Here is a 20,472-nt window from a genome sequence, read left to right on the forward strand (position 1 = left end):
GAAAAATATAATGATGAGGAATTAATCATTCCTTTTTGAATGAATCAAGGCACAAACATAAAACTTAATTTATATATCCCCAAACCGTAGATTAGCAACCAAGTCCACAGCAGTAGCATTGGCTAGACGATTGATTATCCCGTGGTCAACATGTACATGGAAGATGAACTCACTATTCATGACAGGCTCTGTTACTTTGAGCCGGTGATCGATCGAGAACTTAAAGCCGATGCGATTCCGATTCCGATTCCGATTAGAAAAGCAACTTTGACGATCAGTCAAAGGCGTTTGACGAGGCAGTCTGCGGCACGTGGATTGAGACAGTGGAGCTTCTTCCCACTTCAACTCCCAGCCTTTCCCGGCGTAGCAGAGAGAGAGAGCGCTCAGCGATGGCTGGCTGGCTGGCTTCTAGAGATTGACGTCCAGACCCGAAGGACGCAGTAGAAAGAGGTTGAATTGAACAGTTCAGTCAAAGTGTCAGTCAAACTGCCACCAAACTGAAACGGAAGGCGAGGAAATTGAAAAAGCAGAGACACGTAGCCAGAGACATGCGTAGACTAATCAAAGGCCTCGATCTTCCTCTGCCTCTCTTCCCTCACTCACGCCCAATAAAAATCTCGGTGAACATGCCAAAAGCTAATACGAATTGACTATTCTGTCAGGATTCAGCGGCCGGCCCCTTTGCTTTTTTATTTGTTTGTTTGTTTGAACACTATGCTGGTCTCTTCCGTCCTCCGTGCTGAATTCTAATTTGTTATATATATAAATGCTCCCCTCATTCTCACTTCTTGTTCTTATCTTCCTCTATGATCTGACGAATATTGGGAGCGGATTGAAATGAGAACAGTAGTACGGGATTGAAGCCTCTTGATCGTGTGGCGATGATCCCTTGGTGTTTGCACTTGGTCGGCGCCTCCGTAAGGACCAGCCCCACCCCGGACGGCGCCGGTGTTCGCGTCGTCGCCTACGATGGCCGGGTGAAGGTCTACGACCGGCCAGTGACGGCGGCGGAGGTGATGAAGGACCACCCTTGCCACCTCGTCTGCCGCTCCGACGCTTTCTTTATCGGGCAAAAGGTGCCGCCTGTCGCCGCCGGCGTCCAGCTGCAGCCGGGGCAGTCCTACTTCCTCTTCCCCTCCCATTTCTTCCACTCCGTTCTCTCCTTCGTCACCCTCGCCGCCTCTCTCGTCGGCCCCGGCGGCAAGGGTGCCGCGGCCGTGCGCCCGTTCGATATCCGGAAGACGGCGGCAGGCACGCTCCAGATCACGCTCTCCGACGAGTTCCTGAAAGGAAGGGAGCGGGACGGGGAGCAGAGCCGAAGCAAAGGAGTCGTGACGACGGATGCGTTGGAGAAGGAGTACAGGATGCTGGTGAGGTGCAAGTCCAGGCAGTGGGCGCCGAAGCTGGAAACGATAAGGGAATCGGAGAGGAGGTCAAAGATGGGAATCGAATCGTTCAAGAGGAGGAGGAAGAAGGAAAGCCATTGACCAGTGAGTCCATGAAGCATGTTCGCTTCGTGTGGTTGTAGCTAGCTAGGAAGAGATGATTTTCTTGCTGTTTTCTTTCAATTTTCCCTTTCAAAAATTTTCCATGTAAATTGTAAAGAAGTATCCATGTCGACTGCGATATTAGGATGGAAAAAGTGTTCTGAAATCGGATGGATCGGAGAGAGCATTCACGTCGCGTTTGTCTTGAATAAGCTAATTGACTAACGGAGTAACAAGACATCACAGGTTCTTGGTTTATTGAGTCGACGTTTGGTGAGAGAAAAGGAATGCGCATATTATCTTATTTTTGGAATTCTGACCAAATCGCGTTTTAGGTGTGTTTTTACCTTTTTCATGTCTTCATGTGGGTTATTATCATTTATGTTTTTCACAGTCCAGTCAAAGTAATTGATAATCTACGAACTGGATCAAATTATTATAGCTAAGTGAAACTTTTAAATTAGATGAATTTTATCTAGGATCAAAATAGGGATTAGATGGAGAATGAATAATCAATCGTTTAATTTCTATAAAATGTCAGAGTACAATAATAAAAGTTTTCACAGGGTGTCCATTTAATTATATAAGGCGATAGATTAATTATAATAAAATAAGAAATCAATTCTCCATCTATGTCCTCAGAATTTAGCTATATGGGACGTTTAGAGCCCATGTATAATCTTTGGTAGAAAATTGAAGATTATCAGCCGTATCAACAAATTAATTATTTTGTTGTAAATATAATTCTTTCATTAGTCAACTCAAATTAACATTGATCGACTGCTCTTGTATCAGTTAAATTATCTGTTGGCTGGCTTACAAACAAACGTTAATAGAAACATTTCATTCCCTTTTTATTTATCCTGGGTTGATTGACCAATGGCTCAAGCTTCAGTCGACTATGTCACTACTTAAGTTATTTATAAGGTTAAGATCGTGACTTATCTATCCCAGCCCACGATAAACTCCTTTCGTACAAACAAATGCTCTCACACTTGTCTTCGTATTACCAAGAAGCTTTATTCCTATAGGATGATTAATTGATGACAGGGTATTAGATTTACTATAATAACATAAATGATCAATTTCTAATCGACAAATGTTCTTAGAAAAAAAAAATTCTCTTATCCTCTAACTAACTTAACAATTAGCTATAAGTTAACTCTATGATTTACCTTTATTCTTATAATTTAGAAAGGGACTATAAGAAATATAATATGAGTGTAATCATTTTATATTACAATTACCGGAAGTTTTACTTCTAGTTCCGCTTTAACCTTAATGTGTGAAGACTTTTATTTATCTGATCAATCTTAATTGTTAGGACTCTTCCCCTTTTACACATTAAATACTTATGCAAGTAATTTGCACCTAAAGACTTAGGATACTAATGCGGCAGTTTTCATCAGCCCCAACGTATCCCATGGGTTAATGATCATGTTGAGTTGTCAGTCAAAGTCAATATGGGTCAAGCATGACCTAAAGATAATCGAATATAGACTAGATAAGACTCAGGTCTGATTAGATCGACCCAACCCCAATAATTACCATGGTAGCCCGAAGTCCCGACATCATCTCTCAGTCTTGGCTCCGGATCTCGACATTTGCCTTGGCTCAGCCCTAGGTTCCAACATCATCCCTCAGCCTCGACTCCCGATCCTGACATCTATCCTTGCTCAGTCCCAGGTTCCAATATCATCCCTCAGTCTCAATGTAACGACCCGGCTCCTCGGCTCCTTGGGCGACCCATTTGGCGGCCCCTTAGCGATCCCTTGGGCGGCCCAACTGGCGGCCCATTTGGCGACCCATTATGTCGTCGACCGACGACCCTCGGTCGTGGAAGACCTAGTGAGTAACGGCACGACCGAGGGTCGTCGGTCGACGACATAATGGGTCGCCAAATGGGCCGCCAGTTGGGCCGCCCAAGGAACCGCTAAGGGGCCGCCAAATGGGCCGCCCAAAGGGCCGGGACGTTACAATAAAAAGGCGCAATGTAAAATGCCGAAAATGGGCGAATAATGATAAGGGAATTTTTCAAAATTTTTAGAAATTTTTTGAGAATTTTTCGTAGCTCGTATGGACAAGTTACGGGGATAAAAATAGGCTCCGGGAAAGCCTGTTTGGGCTACCCTATTTTAAGCGAGAAAATGTTGATTTTCACGTTATTTTATTTTCTTTTTCTTTTATTTTCTTTTTTCTTCGTTTCTTTCCTCTCCCTCGCGTGCCCGATTCCCTCCTTCCCCTCTCACGCGCCTGACGTCGTGCCCTAACCGCACGCGACAGTTTCTTCTCCCCTCTTCTCATCTTCTCCCTCGTCGAATCCGATGCCCCCTCGCCTCTCCTCCTTTTCCTTCTCGAGCGCCGGCATTCGGCCAATTACCTTTGCTTAGCGCCGACAGCCGGTCGCCTTGCCTGTGTCGACACTTCACCTTTTCCCGCATCGCCTCTGGTCGCCATGACCGACACCGTCGCCGCTACCCGTCGCCGTTCATTCTCACAAGCAGCCGATGCCGAAGGGGGTTGTTCACAGCCGACCCTATCCGTGCCCTAGCATCGACGCAAATCCAGCACATTCCTCTTTAGTGTGCCCTAGCGTGGAATCCAAGCCCTAGCCGACTTCACCTCGCCCCTCTCAATCGATCGTCGGTCGCTGGCTTCACTCTGCCAGTGCCTTAGTTTCCACTACCGCTAGTGAGACCAATCCCTAACTGCCAATTCTCCTCCGACACCCTCTGCCCTAACTCCGGCCAATCTTTCCTCTGCCCTAGCTGCGATCTTGGAGAGCATCTTGTTGCTATACGGTGATCTTGGAGTGGCTACATTGGTTATAGGCAGAGAGGAGGTGATCAGTGTGAACTTGGAATAAGGTATGTTATGGGATGGTGGAAACCTGGATGTTGATTTCAGATAGGATTTTATGTGTTGATAGATTCACTGGTCACTGCAGCTTCCTCTATTGTTTTCAGCGGCAACTCTTGATTCAACAGCAACCTTTTATTTGTGGATCAACAGTAGTGACTTGGAGTTGAGGACTTTGACGCGAGACGAGCATCTCGACGTTGAATTTGAACTGAATTGGATTTTTCGATTGGAGGCGGGTACCTTGACTTATCTTTGATAATGTCATGTTGATATGTTTAGTAGGTTATAACCTTTAGTAATAATTATGCTCGGGTTTGCTTCGGTATGTCACTATATGATACCTGTTGCATGCTTGTTTTACTTACTTGTTTGAATTCATATCTTCTTGATTATATATGTCCATAGAGGTAGTGACATACCATGCCTTACGATACCCCGAACTAGGTTTTTTATCATACCTGACCTGTGTACCTTAGATCTTCGGATTTGACCCATCGATGCTAGGGTACACATTATATATATATATATATATATATATATAGGTTCAGGATATTGTCATGCTTAGTGGCATACATCATCTTGTATGATTGCATGCTGTGCGATAGTCGGCTTCATTATTGTTGAGCACATCGCTAGTTACATGGATCTGCACACACCACCACTCATGGGTTAGTGGTATTTTCAGGCAATGTGTGTTGCAGCAGGTGCTTTGTCGGTGCTCTGCTGGCACACTCATGGGTAGCGTGACACAACGTGGTAGCACGTCAGGGATCCCTCCTCTGGACTGGCTCAGGGAGATGAGAGCATTGAGCTCCCCTACTTATGATTTGGGGTAGGAGGATATGTGTACTCCGACAGCATCCCGTCCATTCAGTCACTCATCAGGAGCAGTGATGGCAGAGTGCACGGTTGTCACAACTCTACCCACTCGGTCTCACCATCGTGTGTGAGATGACTGACTGGAGTCAGGGGTAACCAGGACATGTCATTGCCATCATACGCATTTATACATTTACTGATTGTGTTTGCTGCACTTATATGCTACATTTGGATGGATGCATATGCTTGACATGTGATCCGGTGGTAAGAACAGGGGACCCCGTCCGGTGAGGTCAATGTCACGTGGAAGTTAGAGTGGAAGGAGGCCCGTCCGGAGATGGGAGGTCCGAACGGCCGACCGGCCGTTCGATGGAGTCAACGTCCAGAGAGGGCTGGGTCCGACCGCCCGGTGTCTGGCTAATGGTTAAAGGTGCCCTGTAGGAAGTCAGGGTTCCGGCGCTCAGTGGAAAAGATCGCAAAGCCGAGCAGACAACACGCTCGGCCAAAGTCATAAGGTAGCATACTGTTAATAGTCTCCACAACGCACGTGATTGAGAATCTCCCCAAGTAAATCACCGTATACGTCCGACCGGACTCCGAGGAAGCCGACCGGCTGGACGCCAGATCGGGAGTAAGGGAAAAGGACAAGGGACATCTTTGTCTGATAGCGAGTATGCTCCGCGTGTAAGCCATACTCCAAATCTTATGACAGGAGATTTCGGTGTCCCATCGAGGACATGCTCGGACTGTAGCAGTATGGGTCAGGTAAGCTCACTGACAAGCCCTTGCTGGGGTATGGGCCATGGACACGTGTACACCTCGGTATGTGTACACTCGCTTCTCTGCTGCTCTATATAAAGGCCCTCACCCTTCGCCGGAGGTACGCCGGCTACGAGTTTTAGAGCCACTTTTCTCTTGTTGGCCGCCGGGAACCCCTTCCCGGGCCGACTTTGTGCAGGTTCGCCGGAGCATCGTGCAGTTAGTCGAAGATCTACATCAGCAGCAGGGGAGCGCCACGTGCCCAGCGTCCGTTGGTTCAGCATTCGGACAGGATCAATTTGGCGCCGTCTGTGGGAACGCTCCTGCATCCGAATGGAAACGATAGACGAGGCTGGACGACAACACACGGTGACGCTCTCCACGGAGGAACTCGACGCTTTGATCGAGTTGAGGGCCGCCAAGCTTGTGGAGCAAAAATAGAAAGCATCAGCCGAGCGGCCGGAGCAGCAAGCAACATCCGTGTCGGGTGGCCGAGCGGAAGCACCGCAGGCCACCGTTGCATTTCATCGGGCCCTATTTCGCACGCCTGAAGCCGCAGCGATGAATAGAGATCAAGGATTATCTTCGGATGAACGGCCGAGACGAGAAGACAAAAAAGGGAAAGCCCCCCGCACGGACGCCTCACCCGAGCGGATCAATCGCCAATTTTCAGAGGTTATTCTACGAGATCCTCTGCCCAAGCACTACGTGCCTCGGACGATCGGCGAGTACAATGGGACAACCGACCCGGATGATCATCTGGGTAAGTTTGATAACACAGCTACGCTCCATCAATACACAGATGGAGTAAAATGCCGAGTTTTTCTTTCCACCCTCTCGGGATCGGCTCAACGGTGGTTCCGGAGACTGCCGGACGGCTCTATCACAAGCTTCAAGGACTTCCGAACGGCGTTCCTCCATCATTTTGCAAGCAGCCGTCGTTATCAGAAGACGAGTGTCAGCTTGTTCGCCATCAAACAAGAAGCCCGAGAATCACTCCGAGCCTACATACAACGGTTCAACAAGGTGGCCATGGATATCCCCACGGCCACCTCGGAGACTATGATGAATGCCTTCACTCAAGGCCTCGTGGACGGGGATTTCTTCCGCTCGCTCGGAAGCCGCCCCGAGACTACGATCACATGCTGCATCGAGCCAACGAATACATCAACGTGGAAGAAGCTCAAGCCGCCCGGAAAAAAGAAACTCCAACCGAGCGGGCCCCTCCTATCGAACAGAAGTCGCACGCTGCTCATCAGCCGCCCAGAGGACCAAGGGCCGAAGCAATTCGTTCTCACCCACATGCAAGGAACCAGGCGATCCAAGAAGTATCTGCCGAGCGACCCAAGCAAAAGAAGAAATGGACGCCCATGTTTTGTTCATATCACCGGACCGACACGCACAACACCCGGGATTGCCGAAGTCTCCCCTTTATTGCTCATCCTGTTCCCCGAAATGGCGGTCGACGATCTCCCTCATCCGACAGGAGACAGAGAGCTCAGGAAGCCGATCGGACTATAGCTGAAGGGCGACAACAACAGACTCCCGGTCGGCATCACTCACCAAGGCGGGAGAATCGCCGCATGTCTAGAGAACGGTCTCGCCCGTCCGCTCGGGAAGAAGAAAATAGTAGTAATACTTCCCGAGGCGAGATAAACATCATAGCTGGTGGTCCGACCGGAGGAGATTCCAACCGAGCAAGGAAGGCGAGCGTCCGACAGCTCCAGATCCATGCGGTCGGCTGCAGTCAAGAAAGGGCGAGCGGACCCTAAATCAGTTTTGGGCCTGGGGACTTGGAAGGAGTTGAAGTACCCCGCGACGACGCTCTGCTCATCAATGCGGTAATAGCCAACTACACTATTCACCGCGTTTTTATTGACACAGGGAGCTCGGTCAACATCATCTTCAAAAAGGCGTTCGATCAACTACAAATAGATCGAGCCGAGCTGCTGCCCATGACGACCCCCCTCTACAGGTTTACGGGCAACGAAGTTCTGCCGGTCGGACAGATCCGACTGGCTATCCCACTGGGGGAGGAGCCGCTCAGGAGGACGCGGACAGCAAACTTCGTGGTGGTCGACGCTCCCTCGTCATACAACGTCATCCTGGGAAGACCGGCTCTCAGTGAATTTCGAGCGGAAGACCGTCGAGGAAAAAGTGGGAGAAGTACGGGGAGATCAACTAGCAGCTCGGCGATGCTACATCGAGATGGTCCGAGCAGAAGCAAATGCCGCTCGGAAGTCGCCACGGATCGAGGTGAACGCTATAACTGAAAAACCTTCCTCTTTGATTTATGAAGAAAAAGAAGAAGTGCAGATACACCCGATCCGATCGGAGGCCACGACGTTCATCACATTCGATCTGGAGGCGAATCAGAAAGAGGAGGTGATCCAATGCCTCTGAAGAAACCATGATGTCTTCGTCTGGTCGACACATGAGCTGCCCGGAATTTCACCAAGTATAGCGCAACATGAGCTCCACGTCCGACCGGACGCTCGGCCAGTAAAGCAAAGAAAAAGGGATTTCAGCGCTGAGCAGAATGCCATCATCCGGGCGGAAGTAGAGAAACTTCTGGAGGTCGGCCATATACGAGAGGTTCAGTTCCCGAGCTGGCTGCGAATGTAGTATTAGTCTCCAAGCCGGGCAACAAGTGGAGGGTATGCATTGATTTTCGGGATCTCAACAAAGCTTGCCCGAAAGATTTTTATCCCCTGCCTCGGATCGATCAGTTGGTGGACTCCACGGCCGGTTGCGAATTGATATGCATGCTCGACGCTCATCAGGGATATCATCAAGTGCCGCTCGCCCGGGAAGATCAAGAAAAAGTAAGCTTCATAACAGCCGACGACACCTATTGCTATAATGTGATGCCGTTCGGATTGAAGAATGTCGGAGCCACATATCAGCGTCTGATGAACAAAGTGTTCAAGGAACAGATCGGCCGAAATCTGGAAGTATATGTGGACGACATTCTCATCAAGTCCATCCGAGCGGCCGACCTCTTTAAAGACATGGAGGAAACTTTCCGAACGTTGCGGAAATATGGAGTCAAACTGAATCCTCAGAAATGCCTGTTCGGAGAAAAAGGAGGACGTTTCTTGGGTTACATAGTGACCGAGCGGGGAATCGAAGCAAATCCCAACAAGGTAAAAGCTCTACAAGACATGCCGCCTCCAAAAAATACAAGGGAAGTGCAACGGTTGACCGGTCGGATAACTGCTCTATCCCGATTCATCTCCAAAACTGCCGACCGGAGCCTCCATTTCTTCAAAATTTTACGCAAGGCCACTAAGTTTCACTGGGATGAAGAATGCGATCGGGCGTTCGAAGACTTAAAGGCATATCTGAGCTCTCTCCCGGTATTGGCCAAGCCGACTACGGGTGAGCCACTTTATATGTACCTATCTTCAACCGAGCATGCAATCGGCTCGGCGTTAGTGAGGGCGAGCGGAGAAGAGCCCGTGTATTTCCTTAGTCATATTTTAAAAGATGCCGAATCTCGCTACACTGGGCTTGAGAAGCTGGCTTTCGCTCTAGTCCTCGCCCTTTTGACCCCTATAAAGTGAATAGTTGAAGATGGAAAGATACTAATGTGCCAGTAGCAGCATCCAAACTAAATCTTTTAGTAGTGCTATCTTATATAATCGAATATTTCCTTATTTAAGCTACAGTCCAAGAGAAAAATAGGGAATTTCAAGTTTCCAATGGGAGATGATATGCTAATTGTTGCAAGTAATCATTAGTGCTTAGGTTTTGTTAGAGGGCATTAACAACATTAAGACGTGTTTATAACAACATTAAGAGCAATGGAGAGAGTGGATCACCCTGCCGTAAGCCTCTCGCACTTTTGAAATTAACAACGTCCGGCTCAAGCTCTACGCTGAAGCGTTTGAGAAACTTAAAGCTAATTTTAGAGAAGTTATTGTCCAGAAGATACCCAGGGCAGAAAATCAAGTAGCCGATGAGTTAGCCAAACTCGCGAGCTCAATAACGCCGGTCGCCATTCAGCAGCCAATCGAACAGGTATCTTTGGTGGCGCACGTCGATCGGATGAAGGGTCTCACGTTTCCGAGCGATTGGAGGACACCCATCATGGAGTTTCTCCGCTCGGGTGCTACATCGTCCGATCGGGATGAAACTCAGCTGCTAAGGAGGAGAGCCGGCCGGTTCACACTCATCGGCGATTAGCTTTACAAGAAATCTTTCTCACGACCGCTGTTGAAGTGCGTGAGCTCGGAGGACTCGGCTTACATCCTCCAAGAAGTACATCAAGGATCCTGCGGAGGGCATCCGGGCGGACGATCACTAGCTAAGAAGATCCTGCTAGCTGGATACTTTTGGCCGACCTTACAAGCTGATGCCGCTCGGACCGTCGCGACATGTCTATCTTGCCAGAAGTATCACAATATCTCTCACCGACCGGCAGAAGAAATGAAGACTTCCACCGTCTCCTGCCCGTTCGACCAGTGGGGAATGGACATTGTTGGTCCATTTCCAATGGCAACCGGGCAGCGGAAATTTCTATTAGTGGCAGTTGATTATTTTTCCAAGTGGGTGGAGGCCGAGCCGCTAGCCAAGATCACCGAGCAGATGGTCAAGAAATTTATTTGGCAGAACATCATCTGTCGGTTCGGCGTCCCCCGTCGACTTATCTCCGACAATGGGCGGCAATTCACAGGGAAGTTACTCGAAAATTGGTGCAAAAGCTATGGAATCGAGCAACACATCACGTTCGTGGCCTATCCCCAAAGCAACGGTCAAGCCGAAGTAGCCAATCGGGAAATTCTTCGAATTCTGCGCGCTCGGCTCGACCATTTGGGAGGAAGCTGGGTAGATGAAGTGTCGGGCGTCCTATGGGCCATCCGAACGATTCCTAAGGAAGGAACGGGTGTCACGCCTTTTCATCTGGTATACGGCGGTGAAGCGGTGATTCCTGTCGAAGTCGGCGTCGAGTCCGCCAGGATCCAGCATTACGATGATGATAACGCCGAGCGGAGGAACATGGAGCTGGATTTAGTAGACGAAGAGCGAGCCAAGGCGTCCGTCCGACTGATGGCATACCATCAACGAATGAAGCAAAACTACAACCGGCGCGTCATTCCCAGATCATTCCAGGTCGGCGATCTTGTCTGGAAGAAAGTCAAGCCGGTCGGGCCCCTTCAAGGTTATCGAAAAGCTCCGCTCGGGCGCTTATTATTTGGAGGATGAGAACGGTCGGCAGCTAGATAGGCCGTGGAGCGCGAACCACCTCCAGCCTTACCGGGTGGGGTGAAAGAAGACTAAAGCAAATATAAGGCATCGTCAGCGAAAAATGAAGTCCCCGTGCCGTTCGGCCGGAGGTAAATTATCCGAGCCAGAGGCTCGACGAAGGCCCGTGCCGCTCGGCCGAGGTAAATTATCTGAGCCAAGCGCCCGAGCCGAAGCGCTCTGCCGGAGGTAAATTATCCGAGCCAAGCGCCGAGAACGAAGGCCGTCCGGTCGGAGGTAAATTATCCGAGCCAAGCGCCGAGAACGAAGGCCCCGTGCTTCGGCCGGAGGTAAATTATCCGAGCCAAGCGCCCGAATAGTGAAGGCGACTCGAGGATGAAGGAGCAAAGGGTGTAACAACATGCTTTGTATATTTTCCGGTAGCCGTATCCTTGTAATGCAGAAGCAAAATGATAAAGAGGATGGCAAACAACTTAGCCGAGGTCAAAATTAGCCTTAAAGGCCGTCTAGCCCAGACGTAGAGACGAGCCAGCGCCTATAAACCCTCCGAGCGGAAGACCGCCGTGACAAACCGAGAGACGAGCCGGTGCCTATAAACCCTCCGAGCGGAAGACCGTCTAGCCCAGACATTAGATGAGCCAGCGCCTATAAACCCTCCGGCGGAAGACCGTCTAGCCCAGACGTTAAACCGTAGAGACGAGCCTATAAACCCTCCGAGCGGAAGACCGTCTAGCCCAGACGTTAAACCGTGAGACGAGCCGACGCCTATAAACCCTCCGAGCGGATAGCCCGGACGTTAAACCGTAGAGACGAGCCGACGTCTATAAACCCTCCGAGCGGAAGACCGTCTAGCCCAGACGTTAAACCGTAGAGACGAGCCTGCCTATAAACCCTCGAAGGCCCTCTAGCCCAGACGTTAAACCGTAGAGACGAGCCGACACCCTCCGAGCGGAAGACCATCTAGCCCAAACGTTAAACCGTATGAGCCGAGGCCTATAAACCCTCCGAGCGGAAGACCGTCTAGCCAGACGTTAAACCGTAGAGACGAGCTGCCTATAAACCCTCCGAGCGGAAGACCGTCAGCCCAGACGTTAAACCATAGAGACGCCTATAAACCCTCCGAGCGGAAGACCGTCTATCCCAGACGTTAAACCGTAGAGACGAGCCGGCGTTTATAAACCCTCCGAGCGGAAGACCGTCTAGCCCAGACGTTAAACCGTAGAGACAAGCCGGCGTCTATAAACTCTCCGAGCGGAAGACCGTCTAGCCCAGATGTTAAACCGTAGAGACGAGCCGACGTCTATAAACCCTCCGAGCGAAAGACCGTCTAGCCCAGACGTTAAACCGTAAAGACGAGCCGGCGTCTATAAACCCTCCGAGCGGAAGACCGTCTAGCCCAGACGTTAAACCGTAGAGACGAGCCGGCGTCTATAAACCCTCCGAGCGGAAGACCGTCTAGCCCAGACGTTAAACCGTAGAGACGAGCCGGCGTCTATAAACCCTCCGAGCGGAAGACCGTCTAGCTCCGACGTTAAATATCGAGAGACGAGCCGGCGTTTATAAACGTCCGAGCGGAAGATGCCAATAAAAAGGATGCAATGGCCCCAGAAACTCGCCCTCAATATCGTTAAATCATCTCTACGCTCCGCTCGGCCTAGAACCCAATGGCATGTGGTATCTAGCGAGTGATCTCTGCTATCAAAGCGGAAAATTAAGTAGGCGAAGTATTACATGTTAAGCCGGGCGTAAAGGCAACACCAGACACTTAGTAAAAATCCCTTTCGAATACCAGAGGGGTGATAATGGGCGAGCGGATAAACACATATTTTGGTTATGTAAAAGACAGTGAATACAAGGAAAACATTGCATTAAAGTTCAGACTTTAGGCCGGGCGACCTAATTACAAAAAGGATGATATTTAGCCGAGTGGCCAAAGTACAGAAACTACTCAATATAATCATACAGGGTCTTGGGAATGTTATCCAGAAGCGCCACCTGATCGCCGGCCGGAATATTGGTGGACTCAGGAAGAAGACCCTTTGACTTCAGATAAGTCATGGTGGCGGTCATAGCCAAATCGAAGGCAGTGTACATCCGCTCGCAGATTTTTTCCGAGAATTCGGGCGAGCGGATGTAGCCTTGTCTTAGAGCTGCAACCCAATTCGGCTCGGCTTCTTGGTACTCTTTGAAGGCCAGTTGAGCTGCAGCAAGAGATTCTTGCAAAGTGGTCAGCTCATCCTTATGCCTGGTGGCGTCGGCTGAGCGGCTCACTTTCTCTTGGTCGAGCTGCTCCATCAACTCCTTGATCTTCAGCTCCAAGCCTCTAGCCTCCACATTCTTCTTCTCTAAGTCAGAAATGGCCGTGTTCTTCCGAGTGGTAGCCAGGGTAATTTTTTGGTCAAGTGACTTGACTTGCCGCTCGAGCTCGGCCAGATGGTGAGCCTGGTCGACTGTTTTCTTCTGCTCGGCCGCCAGTATATCTTGAGCCTTCTTAAGCTCCTTCTGCAACTCGGAGTAAGAAGGACCCTGCGAGCCGGACGGACCACCTGCCACCTGCAATTGCCTTAGCTCCTCGTCCACCATAGCCAGGCGGTTGGAGACTGCTATCTCTTCCACCCATCTATGAAGCAAAAAGGCGAAGTTGTTAAAAGCCGAGCGGAAAAAATACACGCAAAATTTCGGAAAAAATGAACTTACCCCAGTAGACTCCTGCATGTGGCTATTGGCCAAATTGCGGAGGGGAATCATCGCGATGCGCGCCCGAGCGTCGACCCACATCTCGGCTAGGGGCCCCTTCAAAGTAATGGTGTGCTCGGGCGCGGTTGGTCGGTCGGCTTCTGGCAGCAACTCTTCAATCGAGAGATGAAGAGTGACCCGTATTGTGCGGCCGTGACCAGGTATCGCCCGACCGGGATCAGAAGTCGGCGCAGAGAACTGCGAGTGAATGGTCGAGCGCTTGACTGGTTGGCGAACGGGCGGAAGGGTACTTACAGGAACAACCTCGATTGGCGCGGCCGGCTCGTCCCATTCAGAAGGCGTCCGGTCGGACGAAATGGCTTCAGCCTCCGGCGCCTTGCCACGAGCGGCGGCAGTTGCCCTTTTTGTTGAGAAGCCTGAGCGACCGACTCATCTTGAGTCCCGCTCTCTCCTTCGTGGGATCCGACCGGCTGGATACCCAACGTTTCCATCTCCCTGGCCGCCGCGGCCTCTAACGCTGCCGCCTTTCTCTTCAGAACGCCAGCCATGACCGAGTCCATGACGATGTCCGCTACAAAGGAAAGAAAAGAAATCAGTTGGCAATCAAAGCAAATGCCCAAGTAGAGTTCTTACCGAAGCCGGTCGGAAGAGGGGTCCGTATAGGACTCCGGCCGAATTATTAATATCAAGTCGCAGACCGGCTAATATATTTGCGGCATGGAGATAGTCCGGTCGGGTCTTGAACTTCTTCAGCTCGGGGGTGGGAGGCAAGCTGACCTGCCACTTTGTCGGGAAGGTGGCCTGATCGGGCATACGGATGTAGAAAAAATAATCCTTCCAATGTTTATTGGAAGAAGGAAGTTTGTTGAAGAAGACTAATCCGGGCCGAGCTTAGAACATGAAGGTGCCCGGCTCGGCTTGCTTGGGGTAGTAGAAATAAAAGAAGACCTCCGGTCGGAGGGGGATGTTGTGAATCTTGAACAAAACAACAACACCGCAGAGGAGACGAAAGGTATTGGGTACCAGGCTGCCGAGCGGCACCCCGAAGAAAGCTCCGCGCGGCGGCCTATGCGGCCGAGCAGAGGGACCGGCCAAACGAATTTCAAAATCCTCCGGGATTTCGAAATTGTCTGTCAGAATATCAAAATCACGCTGGTCGAATCGCGACTGCATGGTTGTGTACCATGGGCCGAGCGACTGGTCTTCGGGATTGGAAGAACTAGCCATGGGCCGATCGGAAGGAATCAAAAAGGCGAAAAGGCTAGAGAAAAACAACCGCAAGCGAAAGGAGGTTTCAAGGATCGAAACTGGTAAAAAGATGCGGAGTGAACACCGGAAACAAGAAAGAAGAGGTGCAGAGCCTTACTGTGAGGAGAAAAGATCAGGGAGGAGGCGCCGGGGAGCGTCGGAGAGCAAGAAGGAAATCGCCGGAGCACCAAAACGCTGTAGACGAAGGTCGGAATCGCGGAGGAAAATGATGGAGAGAAGGAAACGAAGGATTTATAGGGTGGACACCGGGCGACCTCCACCGTTGGATCCAGGTCACGGGAACCAAAGCGTGCATCCCGCCGTCCATTTCGAATCGCTTCGATCACATCAAAACACCATGGCACCGCCGCCGTTGGTCGATGGCAGTGCGCCATGTGGCATTCGACCATTCGGGGCATTTAATGAAAGCATGCTCAACCTTAATGTCAAAGATTGGCGCATAACACGAGGAGATCCGGTGAATGCCATTGTCGATTTGTTTAAGGCCATCTCTGAGGTCGGCCGATCGGAGGATACTAGCACGGAGGAGCCGCCCAGCATGATTCGTAGTCCAGTCAGTCGGACAATTCGCCTCCTTTGACTAGACTTGAAGGGGAGGCAAGTGATCTGGTGGTAAGAACAGGGGACCCCGTCCGGTGAGGTCAATGCCACGTGGAAGTCAGAGTGGAAGGAGGCCCGTCCGGAGGTGGGAGGTCCGAACGGCCGACCGGCCGTTCGATGGAGTCAACGTCCAGAGAGGGCTGGGTCCGACCGCCCGGTGTCTAGCTAATGGTTAAAGGTGCCCTGTAGGAAGTCAGGGTTCCGGCGGCCAAAGTCATAAGGTAGCATACTGTTAATAGTCTCCACAACGCACGTGATTGAGAATCTCCCCAAGTAAATCACCGTATACGTCCGGCCGGACTCCTAGGAAGCCGGCCGGCCGAACGCCAGATCGGGAGTAAGGGAAAAGGACAAGGGACATCTTTGTCTGATAGCGAGTATGCTCCGCGTGTAAGCCATACTCCAAATCTTATGACAGGAGATTCCGCTGTCCCATTGAGGACATGCTCGGACTGTAGCAGTATGGGTCAGGTAAGCTCACTGACAAGCCCTTGTTGGGGTATGGGCCATGGACACGTGTACACCTCGGTATGTGTACACTCGCTTCTCTGCTGCTCTATATAAAGGCCCTCACCCTTCGCCGGAGGTATGCCAGCTACGAGTTTTAGAGCCACTTTTTCTCTCTTGAGCTTCGCTTGACTTGAGCGTCGGAGGGTCACCGCCGGGAACCCCTTCTCGGCCCGACTTTGTGCAGGTTCGCCGGAGCATCGTGCAGTTAGTCGAAAATCCACATCAGCAGCAGGGGAGCGCCACGTGCCCAGCGTCCGTTGGTTCAGCATTCGGACGGGATCAACATGCATACAGGAGTTATGATACTCTCGGTCTGATGACCAGACTATTCTGATAGGAGGTCCTGGTGAATACAGTTCTCTTCAGCCTTTTCTATTGTGCATTTCCAGCTTTTGTCCAGGAGACTGTACTCCATAGTTATTACTATTTGTTATAGTTTTCTATATATGTCAACTAGGTATCTGCTGAGTTCTTGAACTCACCCCCGTGGATACTATCTTTTTCAGGTACTAGGTTGTTTATGGAGTCACTTGGAGTATCCTGCTTACTGGTCCCCACGTCACATCAGAAGACCTGTCTCCGCTTTTGTTTATTTTTATTTTTGGTATATGAAATTTGTGTATTTAGCTTTGTATTCTGGTTTTGCCTCTGGAGTGTTGTTATGTGATATTTTGCGTTGTTTGTTGTGTTGTGTAAGTCTAGCCGGCTAGTAGTCTTTGTTTTTGGGCTGTGATGGTTTCTATCGTTTTCCGCTGTGTTTTGGTTTTTAGTACAGTCGTGTGGGCTGTTTATTATATAAACTAAGTGGTTGTTTAGTTATTTTATTGTTATTGTTCCGGTCGTTTTGGCCGAGGTATATGTGGCCCTGAGGGTATTGTAGATATGTCTCAGATTATCACCCGTTCAGGGGAGATGATGTCGAAATTTCTTTTGGCAGGGACTCTCCTGGGGCGTGACAATTTATTGGTATCAGAGCCAGGTTTACGAGTGTTATTTCCTGTGTTTCAGATTTCGTGTTTTGGTTTTCTTGATGTGACTTTTTCGAGTTTTGGGAACAGGCAGCAGCAGAACATCTCCAAGCTATAGGAGGTATGTTGGTATATTGCTATCATATATTTCTGTTAGTGTATGCATTGTTGACTATGATGGTTATGACATGTATTAGCACTTTTTATTTAGTATATGTCTGGTTGTTGTAGCACATATTACATTTACATGTGATGGGTTAGCTACTGATCATGGTCGACCTTAATAGAGATCAAGGATTATAGTCTCTGGTGATTTTTCATATCATACCAATAGTAGTTTTAGCTTCTATTACTACTAGTTGGTTAGGAGATGGAGGCACATACCAGCCTCTACTATTATTAGCTGGGTAGTGGATAGTACCTACATATTCATGTAGACTTAGCCAGTAGAATACCATTTTATCTTAGTTAATTTCATCAGTAGATAATTAATTTACTCTTATTAGATCGGTCAGTAGGAGTCTGATTTACACTTGTTGATTTGAGTAGTCATGGATCGATATACCTTAGTTGCTTGTGGAGGATTAATGTATTCTTGATTAGTTAGTAGATGACCAATTTAGTTTTGTTGGTCCGATCAGTACGGGATTGTCATACTCTATTTTTAGAGGTTCGAATCTTTGGATTATTTGTGCTTAGTTAGGTATCTAGAGCACATTTGAGTACATGACTTGTACTGACGTGGAAAAGACATTGTCGGTTTGGTCAGTCTATAGAAGATCGATGTATCCTATTCCATGGGTACTTTAATTTTATACTGTATGTACCTAGTTGGATAACTTAGAAGGTAGCATAGGGAATGCCAGGTTGATTGAGTTAAATATGCTGATTATTCCTATCTATGTTGCGTGTACATATGATTGTTATGTGTTGTAGGAGTCCTGTGATAGACTGTCCATTTGCAAGTAGTATTTGTATACATATTCCGATATGGTTATTGTAGGTTCCTTGTGGATTATAGCTATGTAGTTCGGTGTACGTGTCTGATTGTATTATTGAATGTATCATGTCGATTAAATCTATGTTATGGTATGTGTACATGTGTTTGGTATATTGTGGGAGGTATCTTGTTGATTATATTTGTTTTGTGTGTACACTCGTATCTATTATGATTTGTTGGAAGTATTATGTTGATTATACTCTTGGCATAGGTGTATATATGTTAGGTGAGTGTTGTTTGAGGTGTATTGATGATTATACCTGCGTTGATATATGCACACGGGTTCAACATGCATTGTTGGAGGTATAACGCTGATTTATACCTGTGTTATGAGTGTGTTGGGTGTGCACTAATTGGAGGATTATGTCGATCATACCTATGTTGTGTGTACACGTGTGCCAGGTGTATTGTTGGTAACATCAGGATGATTCTACCTATGTTGAATGTAGGATGTTGAGTGTCTATATTATGTCATTTGTTGTATTACCCTGTCAACTAATTCTCCTATTGGTGGGTGACCCACTAGGATGTTGATAGAGTTGACGATGGATTTGATTTGCTTACTAGGTTGTTATACCCCTGGCTGCCCACAGTGATATGTGATAGAGTGATCTCGTGCAGTCTCTAGTTGGATAGTTAAATGTGTGGGTCACTTATGGGATGTTTGTGGTGGAGCGTTGCTCCCTCTATATTATGGATTATTTGTGGTGGAGCGTTGCTCTCGCATATTTTGGATTGTTGTGGTGGAATGTTGCTCCCACATATTATGGATTGTTTGTGGTGGAGCGTTGCTCCCATATATTTTATATTGTTTGTGGTGGAGCGTTGCTCCCACATATTTTGGATTGCGGTGGTGGAGCGTTGCTCCCATATAGGTTGCCTTGTTGGTGGTAGAACGTTGCTCCCACATATGTAGTATTTCTTGTGACGGAGTGTTGCTCTCACATTAGATGATCTATTTTTGGTGATTTGTAGTTAGCGATCAGATTTCAGACTTGTTATCGGGGAAACTCATTGACTTGACATTTTATGGTGGTAAGCTCTAGATATTGAAAGGAGATGGGTCAATTCTATATGATCTCTCCCAGTATGATTTTGAAATGGAAGATACATCTGTGTATGGTTTGCAAGATGACTTTTAGCTAAGCAGCTATTTCAGGGTTCTGGACAGGCTTTAGATGAATTGTTATGGAGTGATGAGTTAAATCATGGTAAAGTTGTGATCTATTTCTGATCCGAGGATAATCACGTACACCATCTTCACATAATTCTAAAGATGTTTCGACGGAAACATTTACATTTGAAGTTCACATGATCAGAAGCCTGCGAGATCAGCTTCCAGGAGCTGAAGCAGAGATTAGTGTCGGCTCCAGTTTTGGTTTTACTTTTTGGAGAGGATGGATTCGTACTCTACACCGACGCTTCTCTACAGGGTTTGGGCACTGTTCTGATGCAGCATGGCAGAATAGTCTTCTATGCTTCTCGTTAGTTGAAGGAGCATGAGAAGAACTACCCTGTACATGATCTGGCTCTAGCCGCCATCATCTTTGTTTTGAAGATTTGGCGGCATCATTTGTACGGTATTACCTTTGAGATTCTTACGGATCATAAGAGTCTCAAATATCTGTTCACCCCAGAAGGAACTCAATCTCCAACAGAGGCGATGGATAGAGTTCCTGAAGGATTATGATTGTACCATTAGCTACCACCCGGGGGAAAGCTAATGTGGTTGCCGATGCACTCAGCAGGAAGTCCATAGGGACTTTAGCTTGCCACCAAGTTGTGGTCACAGACTTGATTCAGGGATTCTCCGAATTGGGCCTTGAGGAGCAGGGACGGACAAAGTAGGGTATTCTGGTTACCATGGTTGCTCAGTCATCGATCAGGATGAGGGTTCAGGAGGCCCAGGTCTGAGATCAGCATTTACAGTCCATTGGCAGCCAGATAGCTTCCGGGCAGTAGACCGAGTTTACCCGAGATAAAGCAGGTATTATATATTTCCGAGGCCGCTTATGCGTACCTCCATCTCACCCGGTTAGGGAGGAGCTACTTCAAGAGGCTCATCGCTCCAGATTTACTAACCACCCAGGCGGTACTCGTATGTACCGAGATTTGAGACGTTCTTATTGGTGGAACGACATGAAGAAAGACATCGTGGAATTGGTAGCTAGATGTCTTGTCTGTCAGCAGGTGAAGGCTGAACACCAGAGACCTGCCGGATTACTTCAACGAATTCCTATTCCTGAGTGGCAATGGGAACACATTACCATGGACTTTGTAGTGGGTTTGCCTA

General features: G+C 48.7%; 1 protein-coding gene across 1 annotated transcript; it reads left to right on the top strand.

Moving 5' to 3' along the window:
- The first annotated feature begins 881 nt into the window (after nucleotides 1-881).
- LOC122023219 lies at nucleotides 882-1,487 on the top strand. The gene has a single exon (XM_042581293.1). The coding sequence runs from the start codon at nucleotides 882-884 to the stop codon at nucleotides 1,485-1,487; it is 606 nt and encodes a 201-aa protein (XP_042437227.1).
- The last annotated feature ends 18,985 nt before the right edge of the window (nucleotides 1,488-20,472 follow it).

The sequence above is a fragment of the Zingiber officinale genome, chromosome 9B (genome assembly GCF_018446385.1).
Source record: "Zingiber officinale cultivar Zhangliang chromosome 9B, Zo_v1.1, whole genome shotgun sequence".
Lineage (NCBI taxonomy): Eukaryota > Viridiplantae > Streptophyta > Magnoliopsida > Zingiberales > Zingiberaceae > Zingiber > Zingiber officinale.

Bases quoted from the DNA above. Each gene is read 5' to 3' on its own strand.
- LOC122023219 (XM_042581293.1), top strand. From the start codon at position 882: ATGATCCCTTGGTGTTTGCACTTGGTCGGCGCCTCCGTAAGGACCAGC.